General features: G+C 39.0%; 2 protein-coding genes across 4 annotated transcripts in view; one reads left to right on the top strand and one right to left on the bottom strand.

Annotated features, from left to right (window-relative positions):
* The window catches only part of creb5b (cAMP responsive element binding protein 5b), a 46,641-nt gene extending 35,612 nt beyond the window's left edge, over positions 1 to 11,029 (bottom strand). Inside the window, exon 1 of one of the 3 annotated variants that reach the window (XM_028581619.1) lies at positions 10,549 to 11,029. Coding sequence is in view for 1 of the 3 variants with exons in the window: in XM_028581617.1 (XP_028437418.1) it covers positions 4,337 to 4,366 (30 nt within the window). In the remaining 2 variants the exon portion in view is untranslated. Of the gene's footprint in view, positions 1 to 4,336; positions 4,430 to 10,548 lie in introns of those variants that run through there. The other 2 variants (XM_028581618.1, XM_028581617.1) reach the window with 2 other exon arrangements.
* jazf1b (JAZF zinc finger 1b) lies at positions 10,579 to 23,449 on the top strand. Its single transcript, XM_028581620.1, has 5 exons — positions 10,579 to 10,809; positions 19,535 to 19,607; positions 20,306 to 20,502; positions 21,696 to 21,865; positions 22,472 to 23,449. The coding sequence occupies exons 1-5, from the start codon at positions 10,695 to 10,697 to the stop codon at positions 22,646 to 22,648; spliced, it is 732 nt and encodes a 243-aa protein (XP_028437421.1). The 5' UTR covers positions 10,579 to 10,694; the 3' UTR covers positions 22,649 to 23,449.
* The last annotated feature ends 29 nt before the right edge of the window (positions 23,450 to 23,478 follow it).

Raw genomic sequence — 23,478 nt, 5'->3', positions numbered from 1 at the left:
GCTGGCTACTGAGTCATCATTATGTATTTCTGATTTCAAGGTCTTTGTCCGGATGCCATTTTAATTATCCTCATCAATGACAAACAAAAAACAAACAACCTCTGAGCACTCACCACATGCCAACACTACATGATGATAAGGGAGTATGTTGATAAGTATTAAGGTAGTCTTTATTAATCCCCAGCCACAGCACAGCAGCAAGGGACCATCTTAATCTTCGAGCCAGTGCCTTGATCAATAGCAGGAAGATTCTTAACACTAAACATGCAGGTATTTTGGTATGGGACATGCAAACAGGGAACGGGCATTTAAAATCCATACAGGAAGGTCCTAGTTGGCCCCTGTGAGGTTTGAACCCAAGTCGCACCAAGAGCATGTGAACGTCCAGGGTGCCTGCAGTTAATGAGACTCACTTTGCACACCAATAAGTAAATTAGACCTTTACAAATTATTTGATTGGTGCCTGGATGAATTAGGAAAGCTGGTGGGTGCATCTCTATTCTGACACCACAAAAGTAAACCTAAATGATGAAATTTGTAGATAAAGAAGTTACAGTGAACAATGTAACATTGTTTTTGTTTTCTTTTGTCTCCCTCATCCAATCCCATCATACCTCTGTTAGAGCTCAAGGCTCTGTTAAGAAGCTAACAATTTAATCATCATCATTAGGTGTTTGTTTATCATGTACGCTCTTGATATGACTGAAACATCTAAATTATTTACAGCAGTGATATTGCACCCAACAGTTGCTATTTATTGCTCACATACAGCACAAAGTTTATTATTCTAGTACCTGCCACCATCATCAATTCACGAAAACGAACCCGTAATTCACTGCCACATGTCACGTGTCAAGCATGAATACCTTCATACACTATGTACATGTGTGTCTTTTTCATGGGTACAGACTATTTCCTCAAGCACCGTCAAAACACTCAAATATTGTGTTATGCTAAGCAGTGCTGTTTTCCTAACAAGCTGTACTTCATGACCGAGCCTGCAGAACAGGGTCTGGACAGGGTCTCTCTGTCAGAGAGCAATGAGCCCTGGTCTCTCTTTCTGTCACCAGTTCACTCCGTCTCTACTACAGGGCCCCTTAAAACTCACCTGGTTTCCTTTGACACAACAAACATGACTAACACTGCCGATCCTAACCCTGAACCCAAACCCAGGATGATGGCAAGTACGACTAAGGAAGCAGTGCTTCAAAAAGCCTGTGGATATGTCGCTGATTATTCTCAACATTTTAGGCCACATTTTTTTTCTCAAATAAAGTTATATGGAATTTTTTAAGCTGTTCGTACAATTCTCATTGCCACCATTGTGTTCAGGCTTTCTTTCTGAACACCTGTACGACTATGAGTCACTTCGTTTCTAACTCTACTAAAGATCACAAAAACTGACATCACCAGAGAGCAATAATAATAAGTGTATCCATGACTAAAAAAACAGACGCAAAAATGTTACTTTTACCTTCCTGTTTCTAAAATGGGACTTGTCATTTCTTCACATTTACCAGGAAATTTGAACCACATGACGCATAAAACTTTTAACTATTAATTCTGTGAATGCCTCTGTGAATTATCCAATAGCTTTCACACTTAAAAGTATCAGTACTCAACGCCCCTTTCCTTGGAAGAGGCACTTGGCTCTCATTTGATATAGATGTTTTAGTTTAGCAGAGGAAATTTGGTTACACTTTACATTAACTATATCCTGATGTGCGCGAGGGGAAGGATTAGGGTCTGGAGTTCGATTTCAAGAGGAGCTGGGGAGGAATTCTCCAGGTAGACTGCATATCAGAATTTAAACAATATGGTGAGGAAAAGTTGGGTTGGGGTGCAATGGCAAATGGGGTTAAAGCAAGCACAAACATGCACAACAATTCAAATCCCCAGCTCCCTATAGCCTGGGCCTTTGACAGCACAAGTTCAAGGTAGGATCACGGCGAACCCTAAGGCAGGGAACATGGCCTTCTTAGACAATGTCTGCCTTGAACTTGAAGTTCATTGAAGTGAATGTGTGACAAAAAAGACTGCTGTGATGTAAACCTCAAGACCTATCAATTACTTGTCTCTTCCACAACATGTAAACTCATAACAAACACAAAGAAGCCCCCTCAGCGGGCTACCATGGCACTTATACCACTCACATTATCCCAGTGGTGTAGTCTAATGTATTGTAGTGGGTATATTGTACTGTATATGTATACTGTATATATGGGCCAGAATGTGCCTTTTGGAGGGGGAGGGTATTTCATAGTGGGGGGTCTGGGTGTCCTCCCCCAGGGAAGTTTTGAGCATCAACGACTTAATTTCCTGCATTCTGACACACTTTTATGCACCAATTTGCGCTTGCCCTTTATTTAGCCTATATGCAAAGAAGAAAAACACAGATGACAATTCAAAATATATCAAAAATATAATGGGAAGTATTTTGTTGCGTGTCATTGGGCATTTTTAAGTGGGTATATGGAAATCCTGGAGCTTTCTTAGTGAGTATACTGCGTATACCTGCGTATCACGTAGACTACACCACTGCATTATCCTTACTTACAAAAGGTTTTATACTTTGTTCTTAAAGTCCCAGAATATATTAGCATCAACAATGTACAAGTCAAAATAATAAACTATGTGCACAAGTTTTTTTTAAGGTGAAAGGAGACTGTTGGGCCAAACTGTTGATTGGTGTTATGATTTCTGTTATTCGACCCCTTCCTACAAACCCACAATCATTACCAGAGGAATGTTTCACCTTGAGCACATGCAACAACCATAAACAAATAAAGGTCACATTTCATTACTGCAATGAGCTGCTGGCAATCAAGCTGAACATTGTGTAAAATATGTAAAGAATTAGATTTGCATCAAGGTTACTAAATAACTCAAATTACCAGTAAGTTTAATGTAGAGTCAGTGACTTTAGTCTTTTCTGTTTTTGTAAGTATTTATGTTATGATTAATACATTATATATTACATATGTATTTTCCTTAGTTGGCTATTCACTCCATAGAATATTACTGACAGTTAGAATTTTATACAAATAAAAAACTGATTTATCATGTATTATTAATATGAATATTATTATTATTATTATTATTATTATTATTATTATTATTATTATTATTATCAAGTCACAATTAACTTCTCAATCTCAAGATAAAAGATGTTCTGCCATGGCTTCTTACAACAAAGAAGTGGAAAATGTGAAAGAGTAGTGTATTCATCTTCCAAACTTTTTCTCAAACTGTTGCTTTCATAAAACGTAGCTTATTCTATTGAAATAACCTACAATATGTGCCTGTTCTCAAAATCATTACAAAATAAATAAAAGTCCATCTCAGTCTGTATTAAATGATCAGAATTACTAACATCATCATTATAATTGAATGCCTTATTATCAGGTGCTATTTACACAGCCAATTAAAAGGGACACAATAAAACCGGAAGCCTCCACATTAATCTAAAGCAGCGTGCATGAGAAACAAGTGGTTATTGATAGTGTTGTCACATAAACATAATGACAGCGGGGAGAGTAATCAAATGATTAAAACATCTTTCTTTCTTTTTTTTCCCAAGCTGTATTGCCACAAAGCGCGCCTCGTCAGCACAACCTTCCTGAAAGTAACCCTCAACATCTCAGCGCTTGATCAAAAATCGACTGGCCTGCAGAATGACGTAATGTTGGTGGTCACATTGCTGTTCAAGAGAGGAAAGGAACGTACATTTCACGGGAACAAGAGCATCACTCTTTTCTTTTTAACTGGCATGACAGCAAAACCACCGCGCTATCATTTCCCAGACGGTCATTGGTGAACCGCAGCACGCAGGCAGTCCGGGACCAGCGCCGGCTCTGCGTATCCCGAGATGGGACAGGAATGGCAATGGTGCAGGGATCCAGCTTTGAGCTATGAAGCAAATAGAAACAACTGGAAGACGTGCCAAATTGGTGTTAAGTGCAATGGAAATCATCCTTTGCAATGAGCCACTGTGTAGTTTTCAGTCGGACTTGAGATGAATTCCTGCAGACTGGTCCCCGCAGCTATCTGACAGACCGAGCAGCAGCAGCAGGGGCACTTGACTCCGCGTTCAACTTCAACAACAGTCAACAGATAGGCCAACGCACGGACACCGAAATGAGATGACAATGCATGTAGGCTACTCTTACAAAACTAACGTGGTCCCCTTTCTCTAAAACTTGCACACGTGAATTGAGAACAACAAGAAGAAGAAAAAATAACATCTCGATTGCTGAAGCGAACAACAAAACAAGCTGTTGCATGAAAAAAGGAGGAGAAAAAGTAACAAGAATCGCTTTAAACAAACACAACAAACCTGCAGGGGCGCGTGCACGGTCCTCTGCATGGTGGTGTGAGGTTTTCAACTTACCAAACAAGTGTAGAAAATGTGAAGCAGTCTCTGAGAAGAAACCACGTTGGACTGAGAAAAGATTACAATACGATCTATTTAGAGAAGCATAACGTCACCCCCGGGTGACGTCACGTGGGATTCCTGAACTTCTAAATCATTGCGGTCCGCTTGGAGGCGGCGCAAGCGGGGCGGAGTTTGCAAATGCACACCCAGAGGCATGGGTGGACACTGCTGGACCTGAGTGGGTGTGGTGCAGAGCTGGATCTCCAGTACTGACCCATTTGGCATCTCAATAAGCGCGCTGCACTGCGTCCTCTTAACTGATAACTCTGAACTGTCTCATGAGCGGAGTGAAATCACTGAAATAGGCTAAGTGTGAAATGAGAAGATTCAATTACACTTCATTACTTAAAAGACATTTTTTAGCACTTCACCTACTGTAAAAAATCAAAATAAATAAATAAACCCAACAACTTCAAGTAGCATACTGGAATCATTTGAGTCATCCTAATGATATAATATATAGGCCTATAATAAAAATATACTTATACCATTTGTTAATGATAAATAGAGAAACCACACTGACCCTGAAAATGAAACTGAAGCTGCTAAATGGAACTTAGCAATGGTTAATTTGATAGTTTACACTTGGGTTTTTCCTACTGTGAATGAAATGTAAAAATGTCTTCTTCAACATTTGAGTGAGGTTCCATTAAACTCAGTTACACTCCAAGGTGTTCATGTCCTAAAGACGTATTTGCAATATTAAGATATGATGACTAGCCACGTGTGTATCTAGGGGGCTGTCTATTATGCAATCACAAAAACAGCAACAACAACCTGCCACTATTACCAAGCCCCCCAGGATTAGAAAATCTACCAGGACCAATCTACCACCTATCATGTAGTGAATAATTTCAATTGAATAGGCACTAACCAGTAAACCTGGCGATTTTCAGGTAAATTCTGGGGTCCTGGGGAGTTGGCAATCCAATTTAACAAAACTTATCTCTCAAAAAAGGGCCAAAACCTGGCAGACCTTACGTGCATCATCAAGCTTCACAAATGAATTAAACGTGCAAAACACATAGTTCTACATATCCACACTGCCTTTCCTGAAATGTGTGCTTTAGCTATAGCACATCAGAAGAGATTTAAACAGATTTGGAGTACAAAGCATTCATGTTAGAGCTCTGTGTGACCTACTGGTGCCAACTGGCTGTGATTTCTTGGGCCACAGACACCGGTAGTGAAGCCATCCTCGGCTTCAGGGATTAATGACTCCTCACACATTGAGAAATGTTTACCACTCGCCTGCGACCACTCCACTAGACACACTAAGAGCTCTGTCACTGAAACAATAACGCAGTCTGAAAAGCCCTCATAACTCAGAGCTTCTCCGCCTCTGTCTTTTAACCAGAGCTTTAATCAACGTTTATGACATCCTTTTGTCTCTTTATTGCCAATATATTTCCCAACCAATCCAAACATTATGCTCCCAGAGGAGCAGACTATTAAGGTTGGAAAGAGCCGATACAGTTTGGGTCAGTGACCCGCACTAAAGCAGATTTGATCTATATTATACTAAACCTTTTATTATTGTGCCTTTGTGCAATGCTTTTGAGTAAGATCACCTTGGGAAGATTAGCGCCAGCGAGGATGCTTTGTTGCAGCAGGTGCAAAAGGCGAAGGAGGTTAAATAACAAAAGTGTCATACAGGTTTTCAATTTGTAAACAAAATATAAAAATATATATTTTACTTTGTCCAACAATCGAAGATGGAAAGCAGACGTTGATGGAATGTTATTGTAAAACATTGTTTCCTGTTCACCACACCTTAAGCGGAGACAATTGTGCCTGCAGGGATGGAAACGTTGGGCTCTCAGTATAACTGCATGCCATTGTTGTCCACATTTCAACACTTCGGCAACCCAAGTCAGATGGCAGATTGTACATTCAGTTGTTTACTATCTTCACTTCTAACAAAATAGCTTTACTAAGTGTAACGTTGCATAAAAGATGGAGGTGAAAAACACAGCATAGGTTCTTTCTGCAAAATGTCTTAAAGGGGTATTCTAATTAAATGCTAGAATAATTTAATCTATTATTAGCAGCTCTCAGGCAAATTATGTTTTCCAATTTTTTCAAATTCATCTCCCTGCACCTTGCAAGCTCTATTTCCATATTGCCCATTTTTATTTAGGATTTGAAAAACAGTGACAGAGACATTCTGATCACATTTTTGTTCATAAATTCACAGAGGCTGATTACCAAGCTTGTTTTCAAATGGATGCAGCCCAAGTTCCATTTCAGTTCTTCTCAGCCAGACTTGTAGCCTGTGATTGTTGATATAATTTAGTTTCTGTACTGCTGATATGGATGTTTAGCTGTTTAGTGGTTAAAGATCAGGAAATATTGAATAATGACCTCAGGACTTGTTACAGTACTGACTAAGCATGACATTGTTGACATTTTTTATCAAAGTCTGGGGCGGGTTGCAAAGTATATTTACGTGTTACTCTTAAAAATGAGAATCTTTAGTGATTCGTCATGCTCTGCTCTACGGTGTCAATGTCATTGCATCTATTACATTTGCTTCACTACACGGCAAAACAAACGTGCAGTGATTAATTAATTCAGTATGGGGTTGTAGGAATTTAACTTTAACCATAGGAGTAGGGAACTCCACTGGTGTGGCAGAGACTCGGATCATGGGATGAGTGTTATGGTGGAACTGAGAGCCTAATTCAACAAAACATATGTGCTGGGAGGTTCCCAGATAACCCCACTGACATTCCTGCACTCAAACACTCAACCCTGTAACATTTACATTACGTGGCTGGTGAATGGTGATGCCTGTGTGATGACTCTTTAGATTTACAACACTGTAGGGTGATGTCCTCTGTGCTCAGCATTTGTGAGTAAGTACGTACATCACTCTTTTGACATCTGCATTGGGCTTCTGTGTGCTCATACTAGATTATTAAAGTTGTTTGTAAAACCATTCATAAATGTTCTCTGGCTGGGTTTTGAAAAGTGTCATATAAATGGATGATATAACAATAACTTTATATATTTCATTCTTGTAATTTATATTCCAACATTGTATGGTTAATATTTTGGATTTATTTAATAAATACGTCTCTGCTGGGTGCAAAATTGTAGAGGCCAGAAGAAATTAGGTACCCCTATTTACTGTAGTATGTGGGAGTGCATCCAACTATCTAACAGAGAGTAAATTGTGTTGGGTAGGTCAAAGAGGGCAATAGGGTCTAGTTACTTACGAGCAGCTGTGATATGTGACTTTCCCTACATGTGTTTCCACATTGAGGTTAAACAACCTATTCAGGAAATCTCTAGAGCAGAAAATCCCAAATACTGAACATCTACATTTATGGTCTGTAACAAGTTGAAAAGTAGTGATTAGTTGCAGCTATATGCTCATCATGCACAACCATCAATACATAACTGAGGATAGGCAATGCCAGCATCTTAAACAAAAGCCATTAGCTTTGTTTAAGAGATGCTTTCAAAGTAATGTCCCACGTGTTCTCAAGCATACTGGAAAACTAGTTTTACCATCACTGTGGTGCCTGATCTGAATATGGACTGGACTCAATGATGACCCACTACACCATCACCAGGCATAAACTTAAAGTTACTGCACAGTCAATAAATGCAAAAAATGCAACAACAAAAAAAAGAAAGTAACTGGAGAAAGTGAAACTCCATCTCTTAACTGAAAACAGACATGGAACAATCAAGATACTAAATGTTTCATATCTAATGCTCTGAGAAGAACTTTAAGTCAAATTCTTCTTCTGTGAACTGAAAATTTAAATTGATTCCATATACATAACAGAATCTATTGGAAACTGACCACTTTTTACAAGTGCGAGCACCTAAATGGCAACGTTTTCGTTTCAAGCTTGTCTCTATCCCAAGCAACTGAATGAACAAAATTACCTTGCAGCATGTGATGCATCAAGTGCTCTTGATGGTACTAACTATGGATGTAGACATAACATCAGACAGAAGCTTGAAGCAACGTGCATTTAAAATATATTTGATACTGCTCTCTTGGAGTACGTATTAGCATCATGTATGCAACAACACTTTTGGTAGAAGTGTGGGATATAGAAGACCATATATCACTGAACACAAAGAACAAGCATGACTAAATGAATCTACTGACCAACACTGCCACATTGTGGCCATAAGATGTTTTTCAGCTGCTCAAGTGTTGAAATTATCACAAACGATAATTACTGATAATTGCATTCAATAAATCAATAAATATATCAATAAATTCATTATTTTAAATGATTTCAGTGTGGCTATAAGTGGACACAAATCCAGATTTAGGATTCAAATGAACAAAAACACTTTAGAGTTTGTTAAAGCAGTACACACCTTCAGGGAAGGCACTGCATGGGGGGCAAATTGAAAAGTTGGAAGGATTCAGCAGGTTGTTTGTAGTAATGGTGCTGATTAGCTACTGACAGTCCCTCTTTCTTCTCAATCCTGACAACTATATTAAGTACACAAACTATGTGTCAAGACACAATTAAAAACAAAAACTAATTCCCCTCAGCGTTTTACAAATACTTTAAATAACTACTTTAGAGTTATGCCAGTTGTCTTTTTTGTGGGAAAACTGTGACTTTTCTAAAATGTTATTTATTTTATTATTACCATGTATCATACATAATAAAATACATTGTATAGTGTCTATAGTCCATTTATTATTATAATAAATACACTAATTTATTTGAGAATTACGCCCTGAGAGACAATACAATCACTTACAGTTTTTCACAATCGCTATGACACTTTTTTCAATACTTTTAACAACTTTCCTAAGCTCTTAACACAGTTAGCACAACATCCGTCTGTGTAGGCTATACAATTAACACATTTCTTGTTGCTTTGACACAAAATGCATTCAGTTAACACTAATTTAAAATGCTTGAACTTCTTTTACACACAAGCTCCACCAAGACCAAAACAATGGATCTTCACTGCCAAATTTACAAATGCTTTCACACTGTATGTCAGAACAGATAACATCATGTTCTAAACCTAACTTATAGGCTAAAGTCAAAGTGAACAGCTGATCATATTGTAAATTGAAACACAAATATATTCCCTGCATTTTATATATGCATTTATTGAGAAACAGCTGATTGAAGTCATGCAAATAGATCGATTACAGCTGATACCCTTCTAGGAAACACACTCAGGTGTTGAGGTTCTTTCAATCGCGTGATCATATGGTAGTACAGTAAAAAATGACCTATTTGAACAATATACTGTAGATGAACACAGAAAATAAGAAAAATGCCTTCACGAGGGAGAGGAAGAGGAGTACCAGGACAATTCTGTCTCTGTCTCCTTTTTTTCACAAACCGTACTTTCTACAAAGCTACTCTGAGATGGGTCAATCATTTTTTGTATTGAATCTCTGCAGCAAAAGAAAGAAAATGGTGGCCGGGTTGGCTCAGTGGGTAGAGCATGCACACATATACTTGGAGGTTTATGCCTTGACGCAGATATCCAGGGTTCAAATCCGACTTGTGACTATTTCCTGCATGTCTTCCCCCTTTCTCTCTCTGCCCTTTCTCAACTAGCTGTCCTGTCGAATAAAGGCAGAAAACCCCAAAAAATAATCTTTAAAAAAATTTGCTAAACCCAACAAAACAAAAATGTAGAGGCTTCAACAGAAACTGCAGTGCAAAACACAATCTATGATCAATACAGTCACTTTTGTCTGTTGTATAAGGGCAGACCTGATACATAATTGATACATAATTATTCCATGGGATGTTAGTGTTTTTTATGACATTGTGCTATGATTGACTAAATGTTCCTGTTGGGAGAGAACATGTGTTAGTGTTTTGGAAGAATTATTTGATTTTGAGACATGATTACATTGTTTTGGTAAACACAGTGTATTGTGTTAGTGAATTATTGTATTTTGAAAATCGGTGTTGGAGTTTAGTTTACAATGTGTGATTTTGAGCATGAAATTAACTGTTTTGCCAATCGTGTGTTGTAGGTGTGTTGGTGCGTTAAGAGTTTAGGAAAGTTGTTGAAAGTATTGAAAAAAGTGTCATAGCGATTGTGAAAAACTGTAATATGTTTAAGCTTTTTTAATGAAAACTAATCCGCCTTACTTCCGGTCTGGTTGTCTCTCTCCAGCTGGTTTGACGCACCGCACCGCACCGCCCCTGGCGCTCCAGCTGTTCCGACCGCTGTCCGCCTGCTGTCTCCCCGCTGCTCGCTGCTGCTGCCTGCCCTCATTTCCAATGCAGCAGCGACCATGACAGGCATCGCCGCTGCTTCTTTCTTTTCCAACGCTTGCAGGTTCGGGGGCTGCGGACTTCACTTCGACTCTCTGGCCGAGCTAATCGTGCACATCGAGGATAACCACATCGGTAAGAGCCGAGAAGTAGTGAGCGAGCAACGACCGAGGTTTGCAGCTAGCAGAAGTGGCTAAATTAGCGAGCTAGCAAGTTACTTCCTGCGTCCTGACAACCGTGTTGCTAGGTGTGGTGGCTGTTGATGTCTATGTATATATATATATATATTACAGTTCCTGTTCACCATCTACATTTCTTTACCAACGCTGTATCACTGATTAGGTAGCTGCAACACCAACCGAGCCGCACTGAAACACAGACAGGAAGACAGTTTCTTTATGCTCCGTCGGCTCGCTCGTGCAATATTATTGCAGCGCAAGGCCCGCGCGCAGAGCTGCCTTCGAAGCGTCGTGAGTTAACTTGTAGTCTGCAGCAGGAACCAACTGATTACTTAAAAGCTTGTTTCAATGACAACATAGTGCAGTTTTACTAACTTTCTGGAGATAAGGATGCACTCTTCAACAAAGTCAAAACAAACTAACTGTATATGGCGTCTGCAGCTGATAAACCTGAGAAAATATCAAATTCTCTATAGGTTTCTGAAAAGCAAATAGCTTGCAATGATGTTCAACCTTTCTTGTGGCTATCCACTCAGTGGAGGCGACTAGATGACTCATGTATTGCCTAAAGTTGCAGTATTCATTTCATTTACTTCATACGAAGTCATCAGTGTTGAGCACAAATCCATAAATGTTACCAACACCATATAACCTCCTGCAAACTGCTTTGTATTATCCATTATTTGTTTTTGTTTTTAAAGCAGTTGTCATCAAGTGGTTTTAAATGATATGCCACCCAAAATCTGACCATTTGAAAGAGTAAAAAGTACCTTTAAACAACATGGTGATGTATAGATTTGGACTTTGAATTTGCTTCATGACCAGGACTATAGCAAGTGTGTCACAGTAAAAAAAAAAATCTACAATTGTATTATACCTATTTTTTATTGTAATTTATGCATTTAAATCATATCTAATCCCACATGAGTGTTGGTGTACAGTACAACTGCGGCAGCTCATAGCATGCTTACTATCAGTGCAAATGCTAGATAACAGCTGCCCTCCTGACTGCACATCAAGTCCCACCACAATCAACAGCGCCACCTCTAGTTCATGTGGGGCAAAACAATAACAAAAGAACTCCCTGTTCATTATGGATCAAGCTATGAAAACATTTATTTGCCTCAGCTACTTTATGATACATTTTTCTGATTGAGTTATTTGTGCGACAATTGATGGCCATTATGTGAAAAGCTGTTAGCTGTGAACCTATGTGCTTACAAAGCACTTTATATTGGTCAAAATTTGTGGACAGGTAATGCTTTATTTACGTTAGTAATATGTAAAAAATTAAAGCATGGTATTGAGTTTACATCAGAAATTCATTTTAGGATTTGAATTAAATCTCCAGGTGATTGTGTGTTTAGTGCCACAGGCCGATGTATTTATAGCCCCTATACATTTTATTATATAAATACATAAAAACATAAAAGCAGCATATCACTATTGAAATTTGTGTATCACTTTATTTATTTATTTAGCTTATATATTGTCTGTTTTGGTCCGCCATACAATATTTCTATATCCATGTATTAATTGGAGGGCATAAAGGGTCAGAAACTACATTTCAATTTAGTTTTATCTTACATACATTTTACATATTTTATATTATGAACTTTACATTTTGGCAAAGTGCTAAAGCATTTATATCTTTTAACTAAGCCTAGTCTACAAAGTGAATTCCCTTCTTCACAGTTTGACCCTCTTTTAGTTCCTACATCTGTTTCCCAATCTAATATTTCAGACTCTTATTATTGAAGCTGACAAGGCCCAGCTGTCTCTGTTGTCCTTGTTTGTTGCTTGACTGGCTTTAATATCCTTTGCCCTCAGATTGTGTGCTGTGCATGTGTCCGAGGTGTTAGCCTTAGAAAAAAAAATGCTTCCAAATGACTTATTGGGGAATAATGAGGCAATTAGTTGGCTCACAGTGGAAAAACTTTGCTGCCCCCCTCCTTTGTCCACTGGCCTGTGCCCACAATGAGAAGTGCAAAATCTTGTGCGTTGTGCCAAGTGCCTGTGAAGCATAATTACAGAGAGAGTGCTTGATTTGGCCTGTCTTCCTCCTCATCTGGTGGCCTGCTGCTCAAAGCCCATTCTCCTTTATAATTAGGCGCCTGGAAAACAAGCACACATTCTTTTCCCCATTTTCCCCAGCCGGCCTGCTGGTCAGGTCTGCGAACAAGAGGTGGCGCTGCTTTGCTATTGGTTGAGGGGGCTGTCTTGAGCTGCCTGGTCTGTACAGTAAAAGCTTATGATGGATATTATAGGCCAACACTTACTTGCTGGACTCATTTAATAACACAGCATAATGTGTCATACATTAACCAGCCTGCAAGGGCCAAACTTCAGTAAATAAAAACATATTGAAAAGGATCATTTGTAAATAGGTAAGATAAATAGGCTAATTAATAATTTAAAGAATACTTCTTATACTTGAATATATCATAATCTGTCCAAAGTGGATTTGTACACATTCATCTCTGTACTTTTTACTACAGTAACTTTAAAATATAAGAAGCCCAAAGACCTAATTGTTCATAGCTGTGATGATGTAGAGATTAAAAGCCCCATGTTATTAATATAAAGCCTTTCTCACATACAGCTATGTGGAAAAGTGTAATGCATTTCCTGAAAAACTTAAAATCAAAAAAAAAAAAGTAATCTCATGAAACAAATATCAAATACAATTAAAATACTGATTAATTTCCAAACAACATCAATTATGATATAACAAATTAAAAATGAGTCAGCAGATTCAAGTTGATAATATGAGTGCTGGGTGGTCCACTTTAGACCTTTGTGAACAAATTCAGCTAACTTGAAGAGAGCAGATGCTAATGAGCCCCAGAAAACACCAGAGGAAAGTTTTTAACACTGAGCCTAAAAGCTTGAGATATCTCCACAATGGTCTAGTATTCTTGTGTGGCATGAAAAAAAACTGCACGCACTAAAGCCAGTGAGATGTTTGCTTTGTCACTGAGCGGCCAGGCCACTGTAGACCAGAAGCAAATAGCGACCATGTTATGTAGACCTGAGGGTGCGTGTACTGCTGGGCCTGGTGCACTGATGGCCTCAAGTGTCCAGGCTTCGGTAACAATGAGTCTGTTTGTTGCCAATTCTCACTGGAGGCTCATTTAGTAGATTTTGGTATGCACCCCCAAAATCTGCACGGAAGTAATAAATTTGGGAAGCAGTAACTAGTTCCCTGATCTGTGCACCTGGTGGGCCTAATTACATCTCCCCATCCCCCGACACCAGTGCTCCTGTTCCTGGGCGGTGACTGCGACATGAGGGGCTCCTGTACTCGATAAAACATTCTTCATAGGAGATGATGTACAGCCTGTGTTGACATCACACAACATGGGCACGTAGTTCGATGCAGAACAAATGTGATATTTTTGCTGAAATGTGTTACTTTTCTTATAAGATTTTGTTCAATGCTTCAATGGATCATGTTAAACATAAGATATTCTCCCATGTCAAATTCTACAGATATGAGGGTTCCTCTTTTACTACAGCTACATAAATTAGAAAACTTGTATGTATTGTTTTGCAAATTGCGTAACTCTTAATTTAAAAACCTGGTGGATCCCCGAAATGATCTGATCTCTGTAGTCCTGAGAGCTGATATCCCACCTACTTTAACTTCTATGGATTTAAGCAGATGTGTTTGTCCAGCTTTCCAAAAATGCGGGTTTGTGAATACTGAATACCTGCAATTTAAACATGAACATGGTCAAATTCACAGATGATAAATACTGGATATCTCTGTCTCAAAACACATTGTGTTAAAAAATGCATACAAGAGCTAAAATGATTACTCGATTAATCGATCAACAGAAAGTTTACCTGCAACTATTTTGATAATGGATTCAGCATTTTAGTCTTTTTTCAAGCAAAAATGACATTCACTAGTTACAGCTCTTCCATTGTAATGATTTTCTGCTTTTGTGAACTTACTATCTTGGGTTTTGGACTGTTGGTCAGGAAAAACAAGCAATTGAAGTCTTGACCTCTGAGAAAGTTTTGGCCATTTTGTACACTAAACGATAAATTAAGAATATTATTGTCGGCTTAATTGAAAATTAAAATAATCAATAGTTTTAGCCCTATTGCTTATCCCAAACCCATTTACCATATTATGTCTGCAATGACTAACAATGAATGTGTGTGTTTGTATGCGTGTGTTTTAGTGCATGTGTATGCGTTTAATTTACTGTCTGTGCTAAGCGTATTTATAATAGATCATTTTAACCTCCCCCTGTTTTTTTCAGTAACCCGCAAAGGCGGCTTACACATGGAGCTTGACTCAGTTTCATTTCCTCCTCAGAGGTCACATCGTAATGAATTACCTGTGCCACCACTCCTGGTAATGTCCCCCGCTGCTCACAGCCGCTATAAACATGTCACCATAATGCTCACCACTCTGCTCTACCCCACAGTGCATTTGGTCATGAGGGTGGATGGGAGAGCCAGACACTGGTGGAAATAAAAGAGGGAGCTGTGTGTGTGTGTGTGTGTGTGTGTGTGTGTGTGTGTGTGTGTGAGAGAGAGAGAGAGGGTCGTGGAGGCCTTTATGAGAGGGCAGCAGGCGTCACTTCCCCTGTTGCCTAGGAAGGTTTGTTGTATGATCGTCCCTTGGTTTCCTGTTGCGAGTCGTCATAGAGGCCCTAATGTGAACATGTTGCATCATGTTTTCTGCACTCCTACACTGCAACCACTGACTCAGTCAGTATGTGCTCCCATACACATGCTTCACACATAGACACTAACAATAGGCATAGTCAGTGCTTCATATAGAAAGGTTTGTGTGCATTAAAGCTAAGCAGATTTGATGAACTGAGAAATATATTGGGTATATTAGTTTAGTGTTTTTTAAGGGGACATGTATCAGGGTTTTTAATTATTAAGAAAAATAGGTAAGAAACACATTTTAAAAATGTAATGCAAAACTCCTAATGGGAACATGATGCATTTCTAATGCTGGGTGTAGTTTCACTAAATGTTTTTTAATTACTTAAAGTGTTTTTCTGAACTGCAGCAAATTAGCAGCTTTCTTACATTTCCTCCATATCCTGATTTTTCTCGTCACTTTGCAGAGAGGTAACTCTGTTATTTTGTTATCAATAAATTGGAAACGGAATTTGCTGAAAATGGAAACCTTGTGTGGGATCAATTTGGATTTGAGTAAAAAATTGTTTAAACTAATTCACATCTTTGAAAAATCTGAGTATATTTCAGTAAAAATAAAAAATTAAAGATCCTTATTATACATTAATTATACATATGTATTATATATGTTCTTGTCTACCTTATACCACACCTGACGGGCTTATAGGAGCTGATTGTTTGTCTCTGGAATACGTGACAGGGAATAAATGCCCTTTTTTGTTTCCCAGAAGGCTTCTAACAGTCGGCCACCAAGGTGGACCACCTGCGTAGTTTGATTAGAGCGGTTCTCATCTCTACTTGAGGCGCCTTCGTACCTCTCCTTGACTGCTGGTGGCCCCAAAAGAATAGCAGAGTCTGCGGGGGAACTGGCCCCTGCAGGCCTCCCTTGCCCCAGTCCCCAGCTGAGGTGTGTTTGATTTACAGTGTGTGGGAACAGATTGATCCACTGCCGTTTGAGCGGTCCGTGAGCAGGCCGCCATTCCACTCCTTGAGTCTCATTAGGGATTTTAGGAGGGATTTCTTGTGCACTCACGCACACACATACCAACACACAGAGCTCAGAATAGTCTCTGCACTGCCTCTGGCTTCTGGCAGGGGAATAGTGCCGTTATGAATGTGTCTTTCCTACTCTGTGTTTCCATGACTTTGACTGGAGACTAGAGAGAGGTGTGCTGTCCTTCTCAGTGGGGATAAATCCACTGTTAATGAAACACTTGCTTAGGCCTTGAGAGAACCCTTCTGAGCCTTAGGCGCTGAGGTTTAAGCTGAATGTTCTTAGAGCCTACCTGCCAGCATCATAAAACTCTGCCACCATTTCATCGTCAACCAAGCGGCTTGGCCGTTACAACTGAGTGGATGGTGCCCTGCATCTTTTATCGCCCATTTTTCTGTAAGACTGACATTGGTTTGTTGACTTAGATTCCTGTTAGACCTCTAAAATGTGTGCCTTTTCATTTTTACTTAAATGTGGTTTGGGTTGAGTTTTACTGGTCAACATCAACTTTCACCTTGTTCATGACAGAATTAAGCCAGTAGTTGACACTGTTAAAGTAGAGAGTGCAGTCTGCACTGTGCGTTTCCTTGATAGATGGTTATGTGTGCGTGTCTGTACTTTCAATTCATACATAATGTTGGTGTTCTTAAAAACTGTTTTAGCTTTTGTCTACATGCACAGATGTCTCATTATGGCTTCTAGATGAGTAGATGTACAGTTTTTGTGATTCTCTCCACCTAAAGAGAAATTTAATTCACTTAAAACAGTTCCCAGAGCTCATTTTGAGTGATAACCAGGTCACAAATTAACCACATTGACTAAATTGTATTATTATGTAGAATTAAAAGAATACACAAAACATTTCACAAATATCTAATTTGTAATTCATATCTTGCGACTCTGGACATTCTCCAATATTGGTGCCAGTCTCTGACTTAAACAATACTTTTTGGATTATTTATTTTAAAGAATATATATGTGTTTCTACTAAATGCTTTTTCCATTTAACAAAATATGCTAACTTCTTTATACAAGAACTTTACTAAACTAACTAACTAAAATTAAGTCTAAAATTAGCCTTAAGTTTACTGTTTTAGTTCAGGAAATTTGTGATTAAGTCATAAAAAGTAAATAAACAAGACTATATATGACCCTGCAATTTTCAATACCAATTGTCAAGACAGTTATTGATAATTGATGGTGCAGAGTCATCTCAGTTGGTATTGACGTTCGATACCCAGCCCCAGTCTTGCCCCTTCAGACACACCTTGAGAGTTTTGAGTGAGATCTCTGTCCCCATTACAGTAAAAAATAGATCATCATCTAATGATATTAGAGAGTACCACCAAAATCTAATTGCTTCTTTGGTACAAGGACTTTCTGTCCAGCAGACATTTAATAAAAATCTGTTTTGGGTGTTTTTGTTCCAAACAAACAGGAGGAAAAGCCCAACACTGTTGAAGTAATAATGTAGTATGACTCAGAGTTTTATTACAGCCTCGCAAAGGTGTTGCTTATCTCTTTAACCAGACAACTTTAATTACACTATTTCCATATGTTTTCTATCATTGCCATAGCCATTTTAAAAACATATCAACTAGGACTTGGCTGTTTGTTTTTGACTTGCTGAATACTTAGATTTTATTAAAGCTGCACTGTAGTCATTGTGCCTTACAAAAGCATAATATGAAACTTTAATGTTACAAATAGCCTTAGGTGTAAGTGTTGTGTATAAATGAGTTTGTGGATGGAAACAGGCAATAGCTTTAACCACATGGGGGTAGCAGTCTTTCACAGCTCTGTCAGAGGCAGACAGGGAGGCTCAGCTGGTAAGTGTTGTTTTATAGGGCATCTCTCTTCTCCCACATGGACGGCAGTGGGAAGAGCGTTTGAAGTCAGGCCCGCTTCACCTCAGGGTGTGGAGATTGGCTATTGTTGTACATTTAGCACTGCTGAGCAAGATGAATGTCTGGAGCACAGCATGGGAAAACACAGTATGTGTCAAGTGTGGTCATGTATGAGCAATGTGGCGTCTGCAAAGCAGCTTTTCAAAGAGTGCCATGAAAATTCAGAAGACAAGGCACTTTTGATGTAACTTTCTTCTTGTATATTTTAAATAAAAGTGTACAGTGTAGCACAATATAGCTTCAGACAGACCGGACCCTGCATTTTACCAACAGTGAAATAGCCTAATAATGCAAGGGGGCAAATAATTATGCTAATAGAAAAAAAGTGTACATACGGTAGGGCTAGAGAAAATTAGTCAAGAAACCAGCATCAGCTTGGAAACAGTGCCCTTCTCCAGCAATACTTAACTAAACAGTGACTGTAGTCTAGACAGTGGTGCATGACATCATGTTTAAACTTATTGTACTGCACATTGCAAAAATACCCTGCATTTTGATTATTTTCACTAGTTTTATTAGCCTTTATCTTTCGAGTCAGCTGAGCATGCATGCTCTTTGACAGCCCAAATCCTCATATTCATGCACACAAATTCATACCTGGGACTCACCCAGTTTCAGCCACAGCCTGCTTCTGTCAGCCTGAGTCACATAGTAAAACAAAATACTAGCATCGCTGTCACAGCTGCTAAATATAAAAGAAATTAATACAAACACAATGCTCATATAAACACAGAAAGCATACAGCAACCCATATCAACCCTCGAAATCATAGAAAAGTCAACTTAAAGAAGTGTGTGTATATTTGCTGTAAATCCACCTGAAAAGTTTGCACTGATTATGTTTCCACTGTTTAAGCATTTATTAAACTAAAATCTGGACTTTAATTGCACATGGTTGGTCTGGATGCCTGTTTGGAGAAGGGTTAGATCAGGGGTGGATTGTGTAACACTTCTCCATCCTCCCAGTGAAGGAAAGACTGCAGTGCAGGGGGAACTGACCATCCCAAATAGGGAGAAAAACAGAAAACTGCAACATAAAAAAACAAGCACATTCTCAATATTGTCTTAATGACAAGATGTAACCACTCTCTGTCTCTGTCGCTTACTCAGACACAGACCCCCGACTTCTGGAGAAGCAGGAGCAGCAGCAGCCGACATATGTTGCCCTCAGCTACATCAACAGGTAAAGACATGTATGAACTATTATCGAGAAAGAAAGCAGCTGGATTTTCACTTATTCCTGCAGTAACTCAATTATAAGTAAATCTACTTTATAAATCTGACATAATTAATAAGTCTTTGGCCCCGTAAAGATGTATCTCCTCTACATCAGTAGAGTATTAGTGATGTGTCCTCTGAGCTCCACTGAGGTTTCAAATTCAAATGTCATCTGGTGGATTGCTTAGATGAATTGCTTCAGTATTTGGTAGCTGTTTATTTTTTTTTTTATTGCTCTAGGTTCATCCCAGCTGTCTTTGATATGGTGCTTGAATAGTGGTTTTTAAAAACCTTCTGCAACAAGCCAGTGTACAAGAAGGTCTGCTGCTGTCTCCCTGCCTTCAAAAACACATCTTGATGTGGTTATCACTTAATTTGTTAATTCCACTTTTGCTTTAACAATGTCTATGTTAACATTTCATTTTTATGATACACAGTTACCAAGGACTTTACTATCCATCATAAACCCTGGTGTAAGGTTCTTGTGATGGGAATAAAGCCAATTATAGTTTTTTTTCCCCAAACGTGTTCCACAGTAGCAAACCTTCAATAGCAGAACTTTGTAAACATCAGGGCAATCCCATAGTAACAAGTTGTACATTGAATGTACTTTTTATGAGAAAGATTGCAAACCCTGACCGGTCTTACATCCCACAATGCCAGGTTCATGACAGATGCTGCGCGGCGAGAACACGAGACCCTAAAGAAGAAGGTGCAGCCCAAGTTGTCTCTGTCTCTGACAGGCAGTCTGTCTCGCAGCAGTGTTTCCACTCCGCCTCGCCACACCAGTGGAAACCTCACACCTCCAGTCACCCCCCCGATCACCCCTTCCTCTTCCTTCCCCAGCAGTACGCCTACAGGTACGTAACCGTCCTTAACACACTTGCCTCTCTAGTTAGATGTCCAGAATGTAGTGACTGCTGGCAGTAAAATACATGTCTTGCATTGTTTATTAAGCAAGTAGCAGAGTGGTGTAGCAGTTAAGGAGACTCAACCAGGAGATCCATTTTCAAGACACCGTGAAGGCAAGCATCCACCCTGCTGAAGTAAATCTGAATCTCTGCCAGCTTAGATAGTGCTCTCACCCTCCTACATTATGAAGGAGGGCAGTGGGTTAGAGAGTCAATGTCCTCTTCAGGGATGAAATAAGAATGACAAAAGGCTGCTTACTTAATAAAGATTATATAGGATGAAACAGATGTCTCACTCACTGTGGTAGGTGAGAAGAAAAGCAGCTGTAATTATTCATTTCAATTAATATTATTATAAATATATATTTAATATGTAGGGTCGGTTGTACTGGCTTTAATGGTAAATTGAATGATTAGGTGTTGTTTGTATAAAATTCTACACATTGACACAGTGACATTTCACAGTTAAATTGTTGGTTAATCTCAGTGTTTCCCATTACTGGGTTGATGAACTCAACAGCTATGACTCCAATGCAGGCCTGAAAGTTTGGCGTGATATAACTTAATTATCCTGTAAGTAAAAGCATCAGCAGGAGAGCTTGGAAGAAATATTTTTAATAACACACATTCATGCTACAGAGAAAGAGGGGCATCTTCCATTGTCCAGCTGATTAGTCTACTTCACTACAGTGTGGATTACATAACAGAACAAGTTTAGTTATTTCCCTTGTAATATTTTCCCATGTACTTGTTTTGTAAAGTAAGCAGGCTTTAATGCTCTTATTTTTAGTTCTAGGGGTTTCTTTAGTTTGTCTTCTGGCATAACATTTTTAATTAATTGATAAAACAAGACCTCAGTAAAATGCAGAATATTCTTTCCCACGATTGGCATATTTCAGTCTTTCCGGAAACTTGGGCAGTGTTACACATGAAGTAGAGATTATGGGAACATTGCCCCAAAGCACATGTTGAAAACAGCCCACGCTTGTGAGCCTGAAGGCTCAAAGGCCAGGATTTCATTGTCACAGATTAGTCATGAAGTGTGCATAAATCAGAGCTCCATGGAAAGCAGTTTGTATGATTGCATGTCTGGTCGTGATGCCCTGAGTCTGTTTGACCTTCTGTCTTTCACCCTCTCACAGGTAGCGAGTGTGATGAGGAGGAGGTCGACTTTGAGGAGTCTGACAGTGATGAGTCGTGGACCACAGAGAGCGCAATCAGCTCCGAGTCCATCCTCAGTTCTATGTGCATGAACGGTGGAGACGAGAAGCCTTTTGCTTGCCCCGTGCCAGGCTGTAAAAAGAGATACAAGGTAGGTTTCACTTAGCATCTCTTCCTAGAATACACACTATAGATTAAACATAATGTAACGGTGTGAGATTACCATGCCCAGTGAGAGAGACCAAATGTGAGAGATATATTATTTTATTTGCACAAATCAAAAATGATTATCTGCTGTTGTCAATGGAAAATCAGTTCTTAGTTGATTACAGCATGTCAACATAGATGCATACATCTAGTCTACTTCAGTGATGTGGAGTTTTACAGGATTTTCCGTTCACATCTGGTGTGTGTGGTCGGGATAAATGATGTGCAGCTTGAGAAAATTGCATTGCTGACGTGAATGACAGAGTTATGGGCGATGACTTAGTTTGAGGCAACAGGCAGTATTAGGCATCTGTTCAGGGGCAGAACAAGATTGAAGAACACGTTTTATTTTTCATTTCTATAGCCTACTGTCAACAGGCATCTTCTTTTATATATACTTGCATATATATATATATATATATATATATATATATATGTATAGAGAGAGAGAGACATAGTTGTAGGAAGCACAGTTGTACATGTTAACTTATACATGTAATTATATGTAAAGGGGTGGTTGGTTGTCATATTCTTTGTTTCATTATAACAGAATGTAAACGGGATCAAGTATCATGCCAAGAACGGCCACCGAACCCAGATAAGGGTGCGCAAACCCTTCAAGTGCCGGTGTGGGAAGAGCTACAAAACGTCTCAGGGTCTCCGCCACCACACCATCAACTTCCACCCACCCATCTCTACTGACATCATCCGCAAGATGCAGCAGTAGAGACCGAGTGAGCAACCAGCATTCTCCCTCAGGCCACTTCCCAACCATCTGAACACCACCATCACCAGCAATGGCTGTTTCTCATCTCCCCCCCCCATCCTTAAAACCCCTTTTATTTCTCTCTTGCTATGACACTATTTTTGATTGCATGTATAAATGTGTTATTATTCATCCTTAACTTCTATTCTGAATGTTGAATTTTTATATAGTTCGTTTTGTATTTTGCACATTTAGGCTATCATTTATCTATTTCACTTAATTTTTTTTAACATATGGTGCTCGTTGATGATGAGGGCTTCTTGTAGACCAGAGAACGGCCGCACCAAGTCACGAGTAGCCTTGCATGTACAGTAGGGCTTTTGTAAAGGCAGTGTGAAGTCAGAGGAAACTGAGGAAAGATTTGGATGTTTTTTTTTAGAAAAAGGACATTACCTTGCCTATCTCATTTGTTCCTAAAAATGGGCAAAAAGGCAAATGAAAACAATTAGAATGTGTTTCATTGTCTCAGAGTTAATGTTAATCAGTTTTTCCTTTTTCATTCATATCACAAGTATTCCAAACCTTTTTTCATCTATTTTACTACTTTATGATCTCAGGTGACGTTTTCAAGCATTTCAGCACCAGAATCCTGCCCAAGTTTTCCGATAGTATTTAAGCTGTTATGTGGAATCATGGGAACTCTTGTGTGTCATTCATTGTTGCCTAATGTTCTTGGCCACTTTCTGAAGACTTAAGCAGTTTTCCTTGCTGTTTTACAGTGAAAGATTGAAGCACTTTTTGTAACAAGTTGCCAACAAATTAGCATTTTTTGCCAATCTCGTTTCTGGTAT

This window comes from Perca flavescens, chromosome 6 (genome assembly GCF_004354835.1).
Source record: "Perca flavescens isolate YP-PL-M2 chromosome 6, PFLA_1.0, whole genome shotgun sequence".
Lineage (NCBI taxonomy): Eukaryota > Metazoa > Chordata > Actinopteri > Perciformes > Percidae > Perca > Perca flavescens.
Note: the sequence above shows the minus strand (reverse complement) of the source record. Positions and strands in the feature narration are given on the sequence as shown.